At 60.5% G+C, this 17,682-nt stretch overlaps 1 protein-coding gene across 2 annotated transcripts in view; it reads left to right on the top strand.

The window, feature by feature from the left end:
- UNC5A (unc-5 netrin receptor A) overlaps positions 1 to 17,604 on the top strand; it is a gene marked incomplete at both ends in the record, with an annotated part of 62,507 nt that extends 44,903 nt beyond the window's left edge. Inside the window, 15 exons of one of the 2 annotated variants that reach the window (XM_082622702.1) lie at positions 2,322 to 2,543; positions 8,170 to 8,313; positions 8,563 to 8,666; positions 8,828 to 9,008; positions 9,681 to 9,848; positions 10,430 to 10,594; positions 11,641 to 11,829; positions 11,935 to 12,237; positions 14,989 to 15,076; positions 15,302 to 15,470; positions 15,649 to 15,882; positions 16,012 to 16,161; positions 16,246 to 16,410; positions 17,025 to 17,203; positions 17,439 to 17,604. In XM_082622702.1, the coding sequence (XP_082478828.1) occupies positions 2,322 to 2,543; positions 8,170 to 8,313; positions 8,563 to 8,666; positions 8,828 to 9,008; positions 9,681 to 9,848; positions 10,430 to 10,594; positions 11,641 to 11,829; positions 11,935 to 12,237; positions 14,989 to 15,076; positions 15,302 to 15,470; positions 15,649 to 15,882; positions 16,012 to 16,161; positions 16,246 to 16,410; positions 17,025 to 17,203; positions 17,439 to 17,604 (2,627 nt within the window). The remainder of the gene's footprint in view (positions 1 to 2,321; positions 2,544 to 8,169; positions 8,314 to 8,562; positions 8,667 to 8,827; positions 9,009 to 9,680; positions 9,849 to 10,429; positions 10,595 to 11,640; positions 11,830 to 11,934; positions 12,238 to 14,988; positions 15,077 to 15,301; positions 15,471 to 15,648; positions 15,883 to 16,011; positions 16,162 to 16,245; positions 16,411 to 17,024; positions 17,204 to 17,438) is intronic. The other variant, XM_082622703.1, reaches the window with a different exon arrangement.
- Between the last annotated feature and the right edge of the window lie 78 nt (positions 17,605 to 17,682).

The raw sequence follows: 17,682 nt of genomic DNA, 5'->3' as shown, positions 1-17,682 counted from the left end.
CTGAGGTCTCGCATGCCCTTCTGGAGCCTGCGATGCCTGCCCCCAGCCCCCTGTGGGCCCTGCTCAGGGGTCAAGCTTAGCCCTCCTCTGTGCAGCCCTGGGGTCTGCAAAGATGCCGTGGCTTCCCCAGGAAGTGTCTAGAGAGGCTCCTGGACCTACTAGGCCCATACTTGGGAGCCCACCCTTCTCCAGACATTGGGAGGCCTGAGCCCAACTCAACCTTGCCCCGGCTGAGCCCGCTGCCTGGGTCAGGGCGGCTGAGTGACAAGTGAATGTCATAAAAAAGGGTCAGGATGTGGGCCCCCCAGAGTCCAGGGCTGGAGCTGCGGGGCTGGGTAAGTGACTTCTCCCTCAGGCCTCAGATTCCACATCTGTAAGATGACTAGATGGCTCCTCCCCTCTGCCTGCATCCCCACCTTCCTCAGCCTAAAACAGAGACCCGAGGACTGGCAGAGCCCCATGGAGGTGGTTCCGGATGGGGCAGGGCGGGACAAGGGGAGCTTGTCTTCCCAACTGCAAGCGTGGTTCCCTGGCAGCTTAGCCTTCATTACGGAGCAGCAGAAAGTGCAGAGGGTAGGGAGGAAGACAGGCTGGGGAGAGGCCAGGGCGGGAGGAGGAGGGGTGGATGTGCCCACTGCTGCAGACACTGAGGGCAAGACACCTGCTGGCTCTGTGCCTCAGTTTCCTCATCAGTCCCCACCCCTGAAGAGATTGCTAGGAGAGTTACTGAAGGAGATGGAGCCCTTTGCCATTGTCGGTGCAAAAGCACTGGGTACGGATAGCAGCCAACATTTACTGAGCACTGTGCCTTTTTTCATTTCATCCTCATAATAGCCCAATTCTTAATTGGGTACCATCCCCCATTTTGCAGGCAAGGAAACAAGCAGGGTTTACCTGAAGTCACACCAGGTTTCTCAGCCTCTGCAGACATTCCCAGCTCACCCACCCGGTGCCTACAGGACCAGGCACAGATCCCCTCCCCAAAATCACAGTCTTGGGGTGGAGAGGGCAGACTCCCCCACTGGAAAGAGAGGGTCCCTGTGCAAGCAAGAGAGAAGGGGCAGCGTGGATGCCCCCTGGGCCCGAGGAGCCAGGCCTCCCTGTTAGAAGCCCTCCATGGGTTTTGGGCTGCCCGTAAGGAGGTAGTGGAGCCAGGAGGCCGACTGCGTGAGGCACCTCCAGACTCCCCCACGGGGCAGACAGGACCTCCATAGATGTCATAGACAACAAAATGGGTAACCCGCCTAAGGTCACCACTAGCAGCGAGCAGATGGGTCTCTGAAGCCCAAGCTTTTCCCTCTTTATGTCCAGAGCCCCCTGTTGGTTGTGAGTGTGTGTTGGGGGAAATCACTGCAGCCCTGAGAGAGGCCAGGCCGTCAGGGGCCTGTTTGGTGGGTGTGGAGGCTGAGGGTGCCCCCACTCTCCATCCTCCCATTCCCCCCCACCGACCCCACCCCTCCCCACCCTCTCAAGGGTCCTGCTGGTCAAGCAGACGGTCAGACTGCTCTGGGGGGTGACCTCCACCAAAGCCTCAGAGCCAATTACCTGTGTAATTAGCAACAAATGACTTGTGGGATGGCTGTGGTTTGCAGTTAAAATTAGAAGGAAACCCATATTCTGGTCTCCTTGAAGGGTGGGACATGGCCCGGGCCCCTGAGGCCCCTAGACACACCCTCCTGGCTCCCACCCTCCCCGGGACCCACCCAGCAGCCCAGGCTCACCCCGAGTCGCCCCTCCGGGGGGCCTCTCCTGAAGCACTGCCACCAACACCCCTCACATCTGCACTCGCCACAGCCTCCTCCCCTCCTTCATTCACTTGGGATTTTCTCAGCACCTACTACATGCAGGGGCCAGGAATGGGGAGCAACCCGGAAGCAGCCCCCAAAGCAGCCAGGGCACCAGAGGAAGGGACTCCTGCCCTCCCTAGCCCCAGGCTGCCCAGGGCCCTCTCCCTCCCTCCCTCTCTCCCTCCCCCCACCCCCCCACCCCCACCCCGGGGCCTTCCAAGGCAGTGGGCTGCCTCACCAGATCCCTAAACTTCTACCAGGGTGGTAATGAGCCCTGACCACTGCTGTGTGCTGGCACTTCCATATTTGTCTCCACAGGGGGCTGCTTCTTCCCCTATTTTACGGAAGGGGACACTGAGGTTTAAGGGAGGCATTCAGCAGCCCAGCCTGCTGGGCTGGAAGTGGCAGAGCCTGGCCCCACTGGCTGCCTCCTCTTGGCGCGGTCTCAGCCCCTGAACAGGCAGGTAGCCCCGGGAGGGCCCCGCAAGTCCAGCAGAGGCCCCAGCTCACCTGCCCCCTTTGCTTCTGCTGCAGGGGCCCAGCAGAGTGCCACAGTGGCCAACCCGGTGCCCGGCTCTAACCCAGACCTGCTTCCCCACTTCCTGGTGGAGCCTGAGGACGTGTACATCGTCAAGAACAAGCCGGTGCTGCTGGTGTGCAAGGCCATGCCCGCCACGCAAATCTTCTTCAAGTGCAACGGGGAGTGGGTGCGCCAGGTGGACCACGTGATCGAGCGCAGCACGGATGGGAGCAGCGGTGAGACCAGGCTGGGGCGCCGGGCGGGGTCACTCGAAGGGGGAGCGAGTCTCAGCCTCAGAGGCAACAGAGGCCCAGAGAGGGGGCTGCCATTGCCCCTGCTGCATGCCTGTGAGCCGAGGCCAGGGTGAAACTAACCACTCTGTGTGCACCACCCCTGGTCCCCAGGAGAGGCAGGACTCCCACACCTGGGACCCACTGTGTACACACCAAGGCCTTCCCTGGGAGGCCCACCCTCACCAGACTTCATCCCTTGGTGGGGGAGTGAGTAAAAGGGAAGCCCCCCAAAATGCCCCAGGGAGCTCTGTGGGTTGGGGGGTGGCAGGACCCTGCCGCTGCATCTGAGCCCAGGCAGACCCAGAGACAGGCTGGCAAGTGGTGCCAGCAGAGAAAGGTTTGAAAAGAGTGGATCCCAGATGATGGAAGAGCTCACGGACCTCACATTCTGTGACTGGTTTTTTTGTGCATCTGTTGGTTCATTCGTTGGTCCGTTCGTTGGCACGTTCCCTGAGCACCCACCCTTGAGCCAGAGACACAGCCCCACGGAGATGGGGGCAGCACAGTGACCTCTCATTGAGTTCTGGGATCTGTGGCTGCCCAGGGAGGCTCCTCGGGGAAGGTGATATGTAAACCTGGTCAGGGCGAGAAGAGGAGAAGGGCGTCCCAGGCACCCCCAGAAAGGGACACAGCACAAGCAAAGCCCTGGAGGCAGATGGGCCGGCGTGCGGGTCGGGGCTTAGCAGGGAGGGTGTGGAATGTGTGCAGCGGGCAGTGGTGCCATCCAGGACCCTCACCCATCCGGCTCTGGAGTGAGGTCACAGTCCAGTGGGATTTCAAGCTACCGAGTGACATGACCAGAGCTATGGGTGACACTCGGGGCCAGTGTGGGGGGCTGACAGGAGAGGCAGACCCAAGAAGTGCCCCTTCTGTGGGACACCTCATTCCCCACCTCCAGCCCTGGCCTTAGGCAGTAGGCAATGGGGATGGGGGCAGAGAGCCATTGTTTGGGTCCCCACGCTCCCCGAGAGCAGGCCCGGCAGAGCTAACAGCCTCTCCTCCTCGCTAACTGGACTCCAGTTAAGCTCACTTCCTACCCCTTTGCCTTGATGCTTTGTGGAGCCCACACACATGATGAGCCCTCAGGTTAAGTCCTGAGCCCCTTCCCACTGAGGCTCAGCCAGCCTGAGACACACAGCCCACAGACCCTGGGCCCGGTACGGCCACTTAAGTGAGGCCTGAGTCACAGGGGCAAGCAGGTGGCACCCAGAACAGCTCACACTGATGCCAAGGGCAGACAGGGGACCACAGGCCCAGAGGGGTGGCCCATGCTCCTGGTGGGAGGGACCGGGCAGCCCAGGAAGGATTCCCGGAGTGGGGGTGGGGTGGGGTGATAACATCCAACCTTGGTCTTAACATCAGCTGGAATGACTGTTTATCAGGCCAAAGGACAAATGCAGGGAATGGCAGGCTGGCCAGAGGCCCAGGTTTGCAGTGGCAGAAGTGGGGGTCGAGGGGGTGGTCAGTGAGACGAGGAAGCTGCAGCCGCACTTGCACTGTGGGAAGCTGGTGCCAGGCAGAGGGAGACTGAAGGAGGGGGCCCTGCCCTGGTGAACTCGGAAGCTCTCACAAGAACCCAGATGTGAGCAGACAAGCCCTGAGTTTCATCAGCGTGTGATTTAGTCCTCAGAGCCAGCCTGTCCTATTACAGATGGCTCTGACTCGTCCAGGGCTCCAACCAGGCGTTCTAGTCCACAGAAGTCACGCCCCATCCTCCCCTGCCAGGGTCACCAGGGGCTGGTCTTCTTCCCCCCAAGTGTCAGCCCCCTAGTGAGTGATTCCTGCCCAGGTCCTTGAGCCCTGCATTGTCCTGGCCTTACACACACCTGCTGCTGGCAGCGTCCTCCTTGCAGTCCTCAGGTCTTAACTGAGCACCTGCTCTGTGCCAGGCCTGGGTGAGGTGCTAAGAATTTAGCCCACAAGGCTCTTGGTGCAGGTGATCCAGCTGTGCCTCCCACTCCCGGGAGGGGAACGCATGGGGTTGGTGCCCTCTGCGGCAAGCCCCCCTTCCCTCCCTGGGCCTCAGTTTCCTCATCTGTAAAATGGGGATGGGGATGAGGATGGCCCCCCCTTGGTGGGGGAAGCTGTGAGATCTCTCACACCCAAGTGGAGCCCAGCCCCAGGTCTTTCCTCTCTCCCTACCCCACGCCTAAGGCCCAGCACCACTTTGCAGCATTATGAGTCTTCCTGTTGCTGAGGTAAGTCCCCCAAGGAAAGGACAGGTGAGGAAGAGCAAGCCACAGCCAGAGACCTGTCTCCCCACAGCCTTGAGAGCCTGTCCTGGAACCTCTTGGAAGGTGCCAGGCCAGCCCCAAACTGCTCACACCTCCCCTTCCTGGCTTCCCACATACATCCCTCCTTGTCTCCTGCCATCACGAGGTCTGGAATCCATGGCTTGGCTGAGACCCAGGCTCTTGCCTACATAGCAGTCACAGGCCAGGCTAGCCCTCAGCCCACATTCCCCAACAGGCTCTCCTGGCCTTGCTCCCTTCAAAGCCAGGCAGAGAGCAGAGCTCACGGGGACACGTCCTACCCATAGCCACCAGGGCCCCCTCCTGCTCTGAGCATCCAACCTCAGGCCTCCCATGGCCTGCACATCTGAATTTTCATTGATCTTATTAACTTCTCAACCCAAAGCCATTGAGTGCTTTGAGGCAAAGAGATAGGCTTCTCACTTACCCACAAACAGATGCCCAGGCCATGGGCGGCACCACCATGCTATACACAGACCCAAGACCCTGAGCCAGGAATGCTCTGTGGTCAGGCAGTTATGACGGGGTCAGAGGTTAGCCCAAATCTGCAGCCCCACCCATTACTGCACGGGGGTGGGGATGGCAGGGTGGACACCCCAGGAGAGAGCACCTGATCTCCCCCTTGCTCACTCCCATTCCCCATCCAGAAGGCCATGGGGAGGGGACCAAAGCCTGAAATCTCTTGAACCCAAACCACTGATAGTGTAAAAGCTGGAAATTTGCAAAACCAAGCACTGGAGTCTGGTCTGGGGGTGTAATTTTTCATGTATTAAACAAACTGACCGGTTATTAGAAGCACTTTGGTAAGAAGGTACCCTAAGCCCTCGCTTGCCCTCAGAGCCCCCTACCCCCACCCCTCCACCTCCCAGAAACCCTCAGCATGCCCACACCAGGGCCTCCCCACACGCCCACAGCACTCACACGCCTGCACACACCCGACACGCTCCTGGGCCCGGGCCAGCAGGGACCCCTCCATCCTCCCGTCCCTCCCCAAGGCTAGCATCTGCTCACATTTACCAGGCAGGTGCGGACACAGCCGTGCCCAGAAACTGCTCCCAGGAGCCAGGCTGCTTATTGACCTGCAGCAGGGAGGGCACAGCCCCTCATTTCAAGGACCAGCAGGGCAGGCTCTGGGTCTCCCCACCTCCCAGAGCCTGTGGGGCTTAAGGGCACTGCCTGGATCTAGACCTCATGGACAAACTTGGCCCTTATTCGTGGCAGCAAGAAGGAGATGAGATGGCAGGACAGAAGTGGGGAGGAGACAGGGAAAAAGAAATAGGAACACTTAAATTTTTTTTTTAAGATTTTTTTTCTAATATTTATTTATTTATTTGGCTGTTGCAGCCAAATAGTTGCAGCACGCAGGACCTTCGTAGCGGCACTCGGGATCTTTCGTTGCAGCGCGCAGGCTCAGTAGTTGAGGCACACAGGCTTAGTTGCCCCGCGACATGGGGGATCTTAGTTCCCCAACCAGGGATGGAACCCGCATCCCCTGCATTGGAAGGCAGATTCTTAACCACTGGACCGCCAAGGAGGTCCCAGGAGCACTTAAATTTAGTGCTGTTCTCCCTGAGCTGAGCTGCCTGGGTGGTGCGTGAGCTCCCCCCACCACCATGGGGGATGCAGCAGTCCATCCATAGACCTGTCCACCCAAGAGAGGAAAAGTATCCAGTTCAGAATGTTCTGGAGGTCTCCCACCACTAACCCCAAAGGCTGAGAGGGAGGACCCTCTCTCTACCCCCAAGTATGTGCACAGCTCCTTCTCAGATGCTCCAAGAATCTGTGTGCTTGACAGCTGGCTGGTGCCCAGGGGCCCTCTCCTATGCACAGACCCTGTAAGGGACCCCTTCTCGCTTCTCAGCCCTCATCCGACACCACTAGAACGCACACATCCAGCGCCTTAGAGGATGGGGTAGACAGTGCCCAGAACGGAGGGATCTAGCCCAGTGATTGTGACCTCAGCCAGAGGTGATACACACACCCCAAATTCTGTGAGAACTCACGGCGGGCGGGGGGCAGGGGTGAGGGATAGGAAAATCTGGGAGCCCAGTGTGGGAGCCGGAGAGACTCATGAGGAGGGGTCTGGGCAGGGGTCAGGGAAAGACACGTTGGAGAAATTAAGACAGAAAACAGCCTCCTGGCTTGCCTGCTCAGCTGGGCCGCGGCTCCTCCTGCAATGCAGCCCTAATTGAATTTCTCTGTTAACAATGGAAACACCAGCCTCTCTCCCTCTTTCTGATAAGCCAATGACCCAAGGGAAATTGGGGTCAGGAGGAGGAGAAATTGGAAACAGTCTTTTCTTACTCCTGGGGACACTGGTTTTGTCTGAGGGCCAGGGGCCTGGAGGAGGACTGGTATTCCCCCTCCTGGGTCCTCAGAAATCTGGACCCTCCCCAGATGCCCCACACCTGGTTCTGGGTGTGGCAGACATGGGGGGACTGTGTCCATCCTTGAGAGGTGTTTCCTCCAGCCCAGTCCATTCAGGGTAGAGAGGGTCCCGGCCACCCATCACAGGCCAGCTTCCCCTCTGTGAGCTCCCCCTCCCCTTCGCCAACATTTCTCCCTGTGGGATGGGCACCCCCAGCACCCTCCTCCGGTGAACCCTGAGCATGCCTTGGATTCTGAGCACTCTGAACATACTCTGGATTCAGACAGCAGACAGCCCTGGACGCCTATGGCAAGTCACTGCCTCTCTGAGCCTCTGTTTCCTCATCCATGGAGTGGGAGCAATACCTCCAAGGGAGCAGATTGAAAAAGATAAGCCAGCACGTGGGAAACCCTTGCTAAGCCCCAGGGGTCTATTATCATACAACATAATCACTGTAATTATCTTGTTAATAGCTGTTATTATATTATCACCATCAGGATCTACCTACTAACCCCAGGAGGTGAGCCAGATCGCTCCTTACCCTTTTTTTTACCCACAAAGGTCCCAGGGCTAGCCTATCTGCCCCACCTCCTCTGCCAGCCCCTGTTGCCCAAAGCTCCTCTGTGCCCTTGTCTCTGAAACAACAGGAAGCTCCTGTAGTGATATTTTTGTAAGTGACTCCAGGGAGACAGGCCTTGGGTAACAAAGGGTAACAAAGTATAATGAATGGAAGTGCTAAGCACCCACTCTTGACCTTCAGGTGATATAAAGGGACTCCCCCTGAGCCCCCCAGTGTTCCCTCCAGGCAGAGCGTTGCCCCCAGTGTCTCCGCTCTCCTGCTGAGCAGAGGGGGGACTATGGTGGCGCAGGGGCCCGGCAGGGGACCGGACAGAGAGGCCTGGGGGCTAGGCATGGCCCCGGCCCTTGCTACCCACCCCTCCACCCTCAGGACTGCCTGCCATGGAGGTCCGCATCAATGTCTCGAGGCAGCAGGTGGAGAAGGTGTTTGGGCTGGAGGAGTACTGGTGCCAGTGCGTGGCGTGGAGCTCCTCGGGCACCACCAAGAGTCAGAAGGCCTACATCCGCATTGCCTGTGAGTCCAGGGTGGGGGTGGCCCTAGGGTGTCACTGGGGGAGGAGGTCTCATCAGAAATCCTCAGATCCTGCCTTGATGGGTGGAGGGAGTGCCTATGGACGTTGCCCAGCCACCCCCATGTCCCCCTGGGCACTTGACACTTCCTTCTGGCATGTGCCATGGCCCCTGCAGGACCAGGGGGCAGGGTCAGCCAGGCTGACCTGGCGTGAGGCACTCAGCCTGGAGGACACTCTTGTTCTTCCCCCAGATTTGCGCAAGAACTTTGAGCAGGAGCCGCTGGCCAAGGAGGTGTCCCTGGAGCAGGGCATCGTGCTGCCCTGCCGCCCGCCAGAGGGCATCCCCCCAGCTGAGGTGAGCAGGGATCCAGTGCCACTCCACAGGTGGGCAGTGCTCCCAGGTCTCGGGTCCCGCCTGCCCACCCCTCCAGGCTGATCCCCCACCCCAGGGGCAACTCTCGCTCCGGGCAGGGCCAGCATAGTCAGGTAGTGCAGTGGCATGGCTCCCTCCCCCAGGTGGAGTGGCTCCGGAACGAGGACCTGGTGGACCCATCCCTGGACCCCAATGTGTACATCACGCGGGAGCATAGCCTGGTGGTGCGACAGGCCCGCCTGGCCGACACGGCCAACTACACCTGCGTGGCCAAGAACATCGTAGCTCGTCGCCGCAGCGCCTCCGCTGCTGTCATCGTCTACGGTGGGCCCCGGTGCTGGTGGGGCAGAAGGGCTCCGGGCGTAGGAGAGGCACTGGGGCTGCCTTCAGGGCAACCACATGTGGCTGGCTCCCTGCAGAGCCAGGACCAGGCAAGCCAAGCCGTGGCCTGACTGGGAAGGACAGGGAGAGGGCTGACTGTGGCTGTCAGGGAGCCAAGGGGCATATCTGGGTGGAGATGGGGGGCAGGTTGGTGGTCATCTGTGGCTGGACCATCCCTTGGCTTACTTGTGGGCAGGAGGCCATTGTGCAGAAGGAGATGAGTGGACAGGATGGGAGTCTAGGAAAGTGACAGACCACAGCCTGTGCTCCTGTGTCCCCGGGGTAGGAAGTAGAGTGACCTGGGCACCCCCAGGAGCAGACAGAGGGAGGGGTGCGGGAGTAACCCCCGTGAAAGGCTGGAGTTTGGGTTGGAGGAACATGGGAGTTGCAGCTAGGGCTGGTGCCCACGGGGAGAAGGGGCTGTGGAGCGGGTGCTGTCAGGCCCTGGGGGCAATGGGCAGAAGCATGGTCTCCCCTCCAGGGCCTCTCTCTCAACACAGCTGCAGCCTGCCCGTTTCCAGCTCACAGCCCCTCTGTCCTCCTGCCCCGGCCCCTGGGCCAATGTGTCTGAGGAAGCCCCCGCTCCCTGACCCCAGTCCTTCTCTGTCCGGCCAGTGAACGGTGGGTGGTCGACGTGGACCGAGTGGTCCGTCTGCAGCGCCAGCTGTGGGCGCGGCTGGCAGAAAAGGAGCCGGAGCTGCACCAACCCGGCGCCTCTCAACGGGGGTGCCTTCTGTGAGGGGCAGAATGTCCAGAAAACAGCCTGCGCCACCCTGTGCCCAGGTACCAGCGGCTGCCGCCTCCCGCATCGCTCTTCACCACGCCATCTCCGTGCCCTGGCTCCATCGTGCCCACCAGCCTGCTCCCCATGGCTCCATCCCACCCGCCCGCACGCAGGGCCAGGCTCACAGTCTGAGGCCAGGATGGGATTCAGTGTGATCGGAGGCAGGGCTCAGTCTGTGTCCAGGCTCAGCCTCAGCAGAGGGGCTGAGTCACAGGGTCTAAGGTGCAGTCAGGACAGGTACAGTCAGTGTGGGGCAGGCCCCAGCCTGGTGCTGAAGAACCACCTGCGCCTGGGATCAGAGGGTCATTGTGCGACCAGGTGCCCTCACTGCCCCAGGGTCAGGATGGCCCCCGGTGTGGGTAGAACCAAGCAGGCCCAGCGTCATCGTGCCTCTTGTCATTAGCATGCATCATCCAGGCCCGCTGGACACCAGAGGGCTTGCGGCCTGGCAGGCTTGGCCCTGGCCCTGACATTGCTCCAGGTCCGGACTCCCAGCAGGGCCACACTGGCAGACGGCCTGGACTGGCTCCCTGGGCTGACCACGCCATCTCTTCTCTGTCCATGTCTGTCTCGCATCTAGTGGATGGCAGCTGGAGCCCGTGGAGCAAATGGTCGGCCTGTGGGCTCGACTGCACCCACTGGCGGAGCCGTGAGTGCTCGGACCCGGCACCCCGCAACGGAGGTGAGGAGTGCCGAGGCACTGACCTGGACACCCGCAATTGTACCAGTGACCTCTGCGTGCACAGTGAGTCCTCTCCACCTGGGCATCCTCTTGAGTTTGCCACGATTGGCCCGGCCATGCCCCGGGGAGGTGGTGGATGAGGGATCAGTCCCCTGCCACAGGCTGCACCCCCTATTCAAAGCTCGGGACCTTGGGGAACCCCATCCCTAACACACCCAACATGTGCCCACATACACCCCAATACCTCCCATACCTGCCCTGAGACATGCATACATTTGGAGATTTTACTGTGCACACCTGGCCTCTGGGATCATCTCCCAACCCCCTTCTTGTCTTCTCCTGCAGTTTTACCTCCGCCCCGTCCCCCAAGTGCACACACAAGTCCTGTGGGGACACCAGACTTATGAGGCCTGTTAATTACAAGGCCATAACTAACAATTAAAGATCTCTGTTGGATTTTGTCTCTAGAACACACCCTCCCCCATTCTTTCAATTAAAAACCTGATTATCTGTGTCAATTCCTTTCTGATGGACATTTCTTTCATTATGCAAAGCCCTTCTAAAATCAATATAGTTTCCTCCAGGCAGTCAATCACTCTCTCCTCAGCCCTGCCCCAGGCCTGTGGGAGGCAGACAAGGAGGAGAGCCCTAGCACCCCTGCTCCTGGCCCAGGGACTGGCCAGGAACCGGAATGGCAGACCCCACCCCACCCCCAGAAAGCAGATCCCCTGCTTTGGGGATCCTAGGAGCTCACCCTCAGTCTCAGCTGCCCTGGGCCCCAGAAGAGCAGGTTCAGCCTAGCAGCCTGGTTCCAGGCCACCCAGGAAAGTGGCTCTTCCCCTCCTCCATTCTCCATCAGCAGCAACTTCAGCATGAATTGAGCTCATGAGGGTTGCAATTTGCTCAGAGAGACACAGCAAGGTGGTGGGCAGATGCAGGACTGGAATGCATGTGTGCCGATTCCATGCTCCCTGATGCCAGCGTCTGCTTCTCCACTGGTGCTGATGCCCAAGAAGTGGAGGCCTCATCCTCCTGGGGTGTAGACCGCTGACCTCTCCTTGCCGGCCTCCTGCACCCTACCCCTCCCAAGCCTGCACTCTCTCCCACAGCTGCTTCCGGTCCAGAGGACGTGGCCCTCTACGTGGGCCTCGTAGCCGTGGCCGTGTGCCTCCTCCTGCTGCTGCTCGTCCTCATTCTCGTGTACTGCCGCAAGAAGGAGGGGCTGGACTCGGATGTGGCCGACTCATCCATTCTCACCTCAGGCTTCCAGCCCGTCAGCATCAAGCCCAGCAAAGCAGGTGGGGTGCCCCTGTCCCCAGCACTCGTGCCGGGCCCCCATGCCAAGGGCCGCCCAGACAGGGCTGCCCCCCTTGCCACTCTCTAAGTCTGTCTGATCCTTGCAGACAATCCCCATCTGCTCACCATCCAGCCAGACCTCAGCACCACTACCACCACCTACCAGGGCAGTCTGTGTCCCCGGCAAGATGGGCCCAGCCCCAAGTTCCAGCTCACCAACGGGCACCTGCTCAGCCCGCTGGGTGGCGGCCGCCACACGCTGCACCACAGCTCACCCACCTCCGAGGCTGAGGACTTCGTCTCCCGCCTCTCCACCCAGAATTACTTCCGCTCCCTGCCCCGCGGCTCCAGCAACATGGCCTATGGGACCTTCAACTTCCTTGGGGGCCGGCTGATGATCCCTAATACAGGTGAGAAGGACCCTAGAGTGCCCCAGGGAGCTCTAAGAGACAAGACTAGCATGTGTCCCTCCTGGAGGAGGACGGGACAGCCTTGATGTTCCTCCTATGCCTCTCAGCCTCACCCCAAGGGCTGAGCCAGCCCAGCAAGGAAAGAGGATAGAGTTTTGGAGAGGATCAAGTCTTGGCTGGCAGTGGGGCTGGCACTGAGGCTGAGGCCAGAGCTATCTCCCTTCTGTTGCCCACGGACACAGGACTACTGTCCATTCATTTACACAGCCAACCAGCCTGTGTGTGCCGGGCCCTAGGCCCCAGGGATCTGGGGAACTAGTGGAGAGACAACAGAGGAAAAACACGTGGACAGGGGCTCCTCCACCTACCACCTCACTGAAACCCCTGGGACAGGGTCTCAGAGACACCTTCATAGAGAATCCACAGACCCTTTCCATGGTCATCTTTTGGGAAAGCGCCACAGCCTCCGGTGTGGCTCCCCTCTCCCACCCTGAAATTCTCTATTTCCTCGGTTTAGGTGACCCCACATGGCCCTGACTTCCTTGTTCCTCTCCAGCTGCTCCCGGTGCCTGCTCCCTAAATGGAGGTGTTCCTCAGAGCACGCTCCCCTCCGCCCGACCCTGGCGCCCTCTTCCCAAGTGATCTCACCCACTCCATGGCTCTAATCGCCATGTCTGTGCAGATCACTCCCGTTCCTCCATCCCCAGCCACAGTTCTCCTGGGTGACAGAATCGTACACCCAGCTGCCTCCTGGACAGCTCCATCTGGATGTCTCACAACACCTCAGATTCCTCATGCCTAAAACAGCACCGTCTCCCACCCTCCCCCAGAACCTCCTCCTTCCCAGTTTTCTCTTCCTCAGGCATGGCACAGTCGAGTTGCTCAAGACAGACACTAGGGGTCACCTTGGCCTCCTGCCCTTCTTCACTCTCCCCCCTCGCCTTCGCACCAGCTTCATTCACACACTGGTCCCGTCGTTCTTCCTCCTCAAATGCTCCTGCACATCCTCCTGCTTGTCTTTCCTGCTGCCCCTCCTGGGCTAGGCCACCACACCTACCTCTCATCTGATTCACAGCTCCAAGCATTTACTCACTAGAGCCACACTTGATCGTGTCCCTTTCTGGGACTTCCACTTTTCCCTTCAAAGCCCACATGACAAAACCGCAAGGACTCATCCCCTGTGGCCAGCTGCAGTGGCCTCCCCTCCCATGCGCATTTCTCCTGCACTTGGCAGCCACGGTGGGCTCTCATGAACCCAGATACACTGGGCTGCCCTTTGTACACACCGTCTCTCTGCCCCCATCCACTAGCTTAACTGCTACTTCTCCTTCGGTCTGGTAGCTCTCCCTCTATGCCTTATGTCCCCCTCACATGGCTGCTGGGATGATGAGGTGAGATGGTCCATGTCAAGCTCTTAGAAAAAGGCAGGCGCACAGTGGGTGCTCAGTGACCATCCACCCTTCACTCCCCTGGTGGGGCAAGTGGCCAGGTGGGCTGTGCTCCACGCTGCTCTCCCCCAACACCCAGCATCCTTTGCTGCCGTCCACTTATCTGTCTCCCCGCGGACTGAATGCTTCATGAGAGCAGGGCTCGTGGTTTTCCCCACCTTCCTGAGTACTCAGCATTAGCATTCACTGAATGAGTATTTGAGTGAGGGTACCCCCGCCACAGAGAGCATTCTCACGTGGATCACCGAGACTATCACCAACCCTGGCAGCCGGTACCAGGAGGCAGCACAGGATAGTGAAGGGAGCAGTAGCTGCAAATACGCCACCACTAGCTTCCCTCTCTCTCCTGGGCTTCAGCTGCTGGGAAGCTGTGATATTCCAGCCACCCCACCTCAGAGCTGCCCACTCTGGAGAGCATGCATATGCTTTTGGACTTGGTGGGATAGCCACAGAATTTCTTACCCTCTCCCTGTCATGAGCCTCTGAGGCCCCTCCTGATGTAGGGGCTCCCTGTCCTAAAAGGGCAGGAAGGTGGGGCAGGACCGCTCCTAGCCATCCCCAGAGTGCCATCGCCCAGCCCCTGGCCTCACCGTGGCCTGCCCCCTGCCTCTCCCCTGGAACCATCTCTCCCCCAGCAGATGCTTTCTGATGCTGCCCCTGCAAGACTCTGAGACAAAGGCGAATCAGCCAGACAGGACGTGTGTGCAATGGCACCCAGACTAGGGAGGGCTACCAAAGTGGGCAAGGCTGTTAAAAGCCCCGGCCCCACCTGCAGGGGGCCACTGCCCAACAGGGAGCAAAGTCACCAGAGGTGGGGTGCCCACCCAGAGATGGCCAAGCCGAGGGAGAGAGGAGGAACTTGAGCAGGCCAGGAGGGTGGAGCACTGAGAGGCACACTTAGGGTGGTGGCCAAGTACGCAGCACAGGCTAGGCCCACAGGCCAAGGGCCTTAAATATCCGGCCAAGGAGCTGGACTTTAACCTGGAGGCAGGGAAGGTTTTAAGTGGATGATGGGGCAGTTAGGTACAGTGTACCTGGGGGTTCCAGAGTTTTCTGTGCCCAAGCTAACTAGGCACGCATTTCTCACCTGAGTTCCCTCAGCCACTCTTGGGGTCTCCCTGACTCAGCTTCATGCCCGTGCAGGTGGTTGGCCAGCCTGGCAGTCCCAGTGGCACTTCTGTTCCCAGGCCAGGCTGGCGCCAGTCAGTCCTCAGAGGGAGGCTCAGGGAGGGACTGGCGGAGTGAGGTGTTTGGTGTCTTTGCAGCCCTGGTAAGCCCCGGCTGTCCCCCCGCTCTGTCACAGGCATCAGCCTCCTCATCCCCCCAGACGCCATACCCCGAGGAAAGATCTACGAGATCTACCTCACACTGCACAAGCCGGAGGATGTGAGGTGTGGGCATGGGCCCTGCTGCTGGGACTGGGCGGGTCCTGTCCTTGCCTGCTGTCACTGTGACGCCCCTGACCACCCCACTGTTGGGCCTGGTCTGGCCTGGCCCTAGGGAGGGCAGGGGAAGAGGGGTTCCTAAGCTCCACCCAGCTCCACAGCCCCTAACCCCAGGGTCCCAGGGTGGCCCACTGACGCCTTTCCCTTCCCACCCATGTTTCCCCACTTGAGGTTGCCCCTAGCCGGCTGTCAGACCCTGCTGAGTCCCATCGTTAGCTGTGGGCCCCCCGGAGTCCTGCTCACCCGGCCAGTCATCCTCGCCATGGACCACTGTGGGGAGCCCAGCCCCGAGAGCTGGAGCCTGCACCTCAAAAAGCAGTCCTGCGAAGGCAGCTGGGAGGTGAGCCCCAAGCCTCCTCCCCACCCCCCCACCCCACCCCACCCCACCCCGGAGCTCAGAGTGGTGTCTGGCTTCCTGCCTGGCCCTTGAGCCACGCCCCACCTCCCCACCCCCAGTCTCCGGCCACTCCTCAGAGCTGTGGTTGGCTGCAAGCTGACCCACCAGGCCCTGCCTGCAGGACGTGCTGCACCTCGGCGAGGAGGCGCCCTCCCACCTCTACTACTGCCAGCTGGAGGCCGGCGCCTGCTATGTCTTCACGGAGCAGTTAGGCCGATTCGCCCTGGTGGGAGAGGCTCTCAGTGTGGCCGCGGCCAAGCGCCTCAAGCTGCTTCTGTTTGCCCCTGTGGCCTGCACCTCCCTCGAGTACAACATTCGAGTCTACTGCCTGCATGACACCCACGATGCACTCAAGGTACCTTCCAGCCCCACCCTGCCACAGGGAGGCCGGCTCTGACGGCTGACCACCCCTGGTCCTAGGGAGGGGGCAGTAGGGAGGGGCGCTCCCAGCCCCCAGGCCTGGCTCACACCTGGGGCACTGCAGGAGGTGGTGCAGCTGGAGAAGCAGCTGGGAGGACAGCTGATCCAGGAGCCTCGCATCCTGCACTTCAAGGACAGTTACCACAACCTGCGCCTGTCCATCCACGACGTGCCCAGCTCCCTGTGGAAGAGCAAGCTCCTCGTCAGCTACCAGGTGCGGGCGCTCAAGGTGCTTGGAGCTGGGCACACCTGAGCTGGGCACACCTGATGCCACCTCTCTGTCACCCCCCACCCCCAGGAGATCCCCTTTTATCACATCTGGAATGGCACACAGCAGTACCTGCACTGTACCTTCACTTTGGAGCGCGTCAGCCCCAGCACCAGCGACCTGGCCTGCAAGGTGTGGGTATGGCAGGTGGAGGGCGACGGGCAGAGCTTCAACATCAACTTCAACATCACCAAGGTGGGCAGCACTGCCATAATGTGTCCCCCACTGGGCCTACACTGCCACCAAGCCCACCTCCTAGAAACCGCTTGGCAGCTCCCTCCAAGTCTCCCAGGGAGGGAGGTGCAGATGCACGTGTAGACAGATGCAGACGGATGCTGTTGGACTTGGGGAGGAGGAGATGGGAGCAGCAGGGAGGGGAGGGGGAGATGGAGCTGGCCTGGGGGCCTCGGAGGACTTCCCTGAGGAGGGACTTTTACTGGGCCTGGAAGGATGAGTAAGAGTTAGGGAACTGAGTGTGGAGGACAGAGGCAGTGAGAGGACAGCGGTGAGTTCTGAGGGATCAGCAGAGTCCTGCTGGTCAGCAGAGGGCGGCAGAGGTGACCTAGGGAGGAGTGACGGGCTGGGAAGGGGAATGAGGTCAGAAGGCTCCTCTGCTCACTGGCTGTGTGACTGTGGGCAGGTCACTGCACCTCAGTGCTCCAGTGAGCAGGGCCCTGGCCCACCGGGAAGCAACAGTGCCCACGCTGTCCCCATGCCCTGAGGTGGTCCAGGAATTCCCCCAGCGTGAGGCAGCAGTGGGCTGGGCTGGGCAAGTTCTAACGGGTACCTCCACCCCTCCCCACTCCCAGGACACGAGATTCGCTGAGCTGCTGGCCCTGGAGAGTGAAGGGGGGGTCCCAGCCCTAGTGGGCCCCAGTGCCTTCAAGATCCCCTTCCTCATTCGGCAGAAGATCATTACCAGCCTGGATCCACCCTGTAGCCGGGGTGCCGACTGGCGGACTCTGGCCCAGAAACTCCACCTGGACAGGTGGGTTGGAGATGGGCAGGGAGGGGCTGTGAAGGCCACCTGCAGTCCAGCCTGGGTGGAGAGGATGGGGGGGCAGGTGGACAAGACACACTCTGGGGCCTGAGCCCCAGCCACCAGCAGCTGGGGCATCCCCTTGGCTGAGTGAGGGGAGGCCCTGTCCTTGGGTGGTCTAGGAGGGTAGAGGCAGCAGCCTGAGGGAAGCCAGGCCACTGACGGGCTCCCCTCCCTTCTGCAGCCATCTCAGCTTCTTTGCCTCCAAGCCCAGCCCCACAGCCATGATCCTCAACCTGTGGGAGGCACGGCACTTCCCCAACGGCAACCTCAGCCAGCTGGCTGCCGCAGTGGCCGGACTTGGCCAGCCAGATGCTGGCCTCTTCACAGTGTCAGAGGCCGAATGCTGAGGCCGGCGAGGCCCACAAAGCCTACACTCTCACCAGCTTTGGCACCCGCCAGGGACAGGCAGAAGCCACCACAGGGGA

This window comes from Mesoplodon mirus (genome assembly GCF_964341445.2).
Source record: "Mesoplodon mirus genome assembly, chromosome: 5".
NCBI classification, from domain to species: Eukaryota; Metazoa; Chordata; class Mammalia; order Artiodactyla; family Ziphiidae; genus Mesoplodon; species Mesoplodon mirus.
Note: the sequence above shows the minus strand (reverse complement) of the source record. Positions and strands in the feature narration are given on the sequence as shown.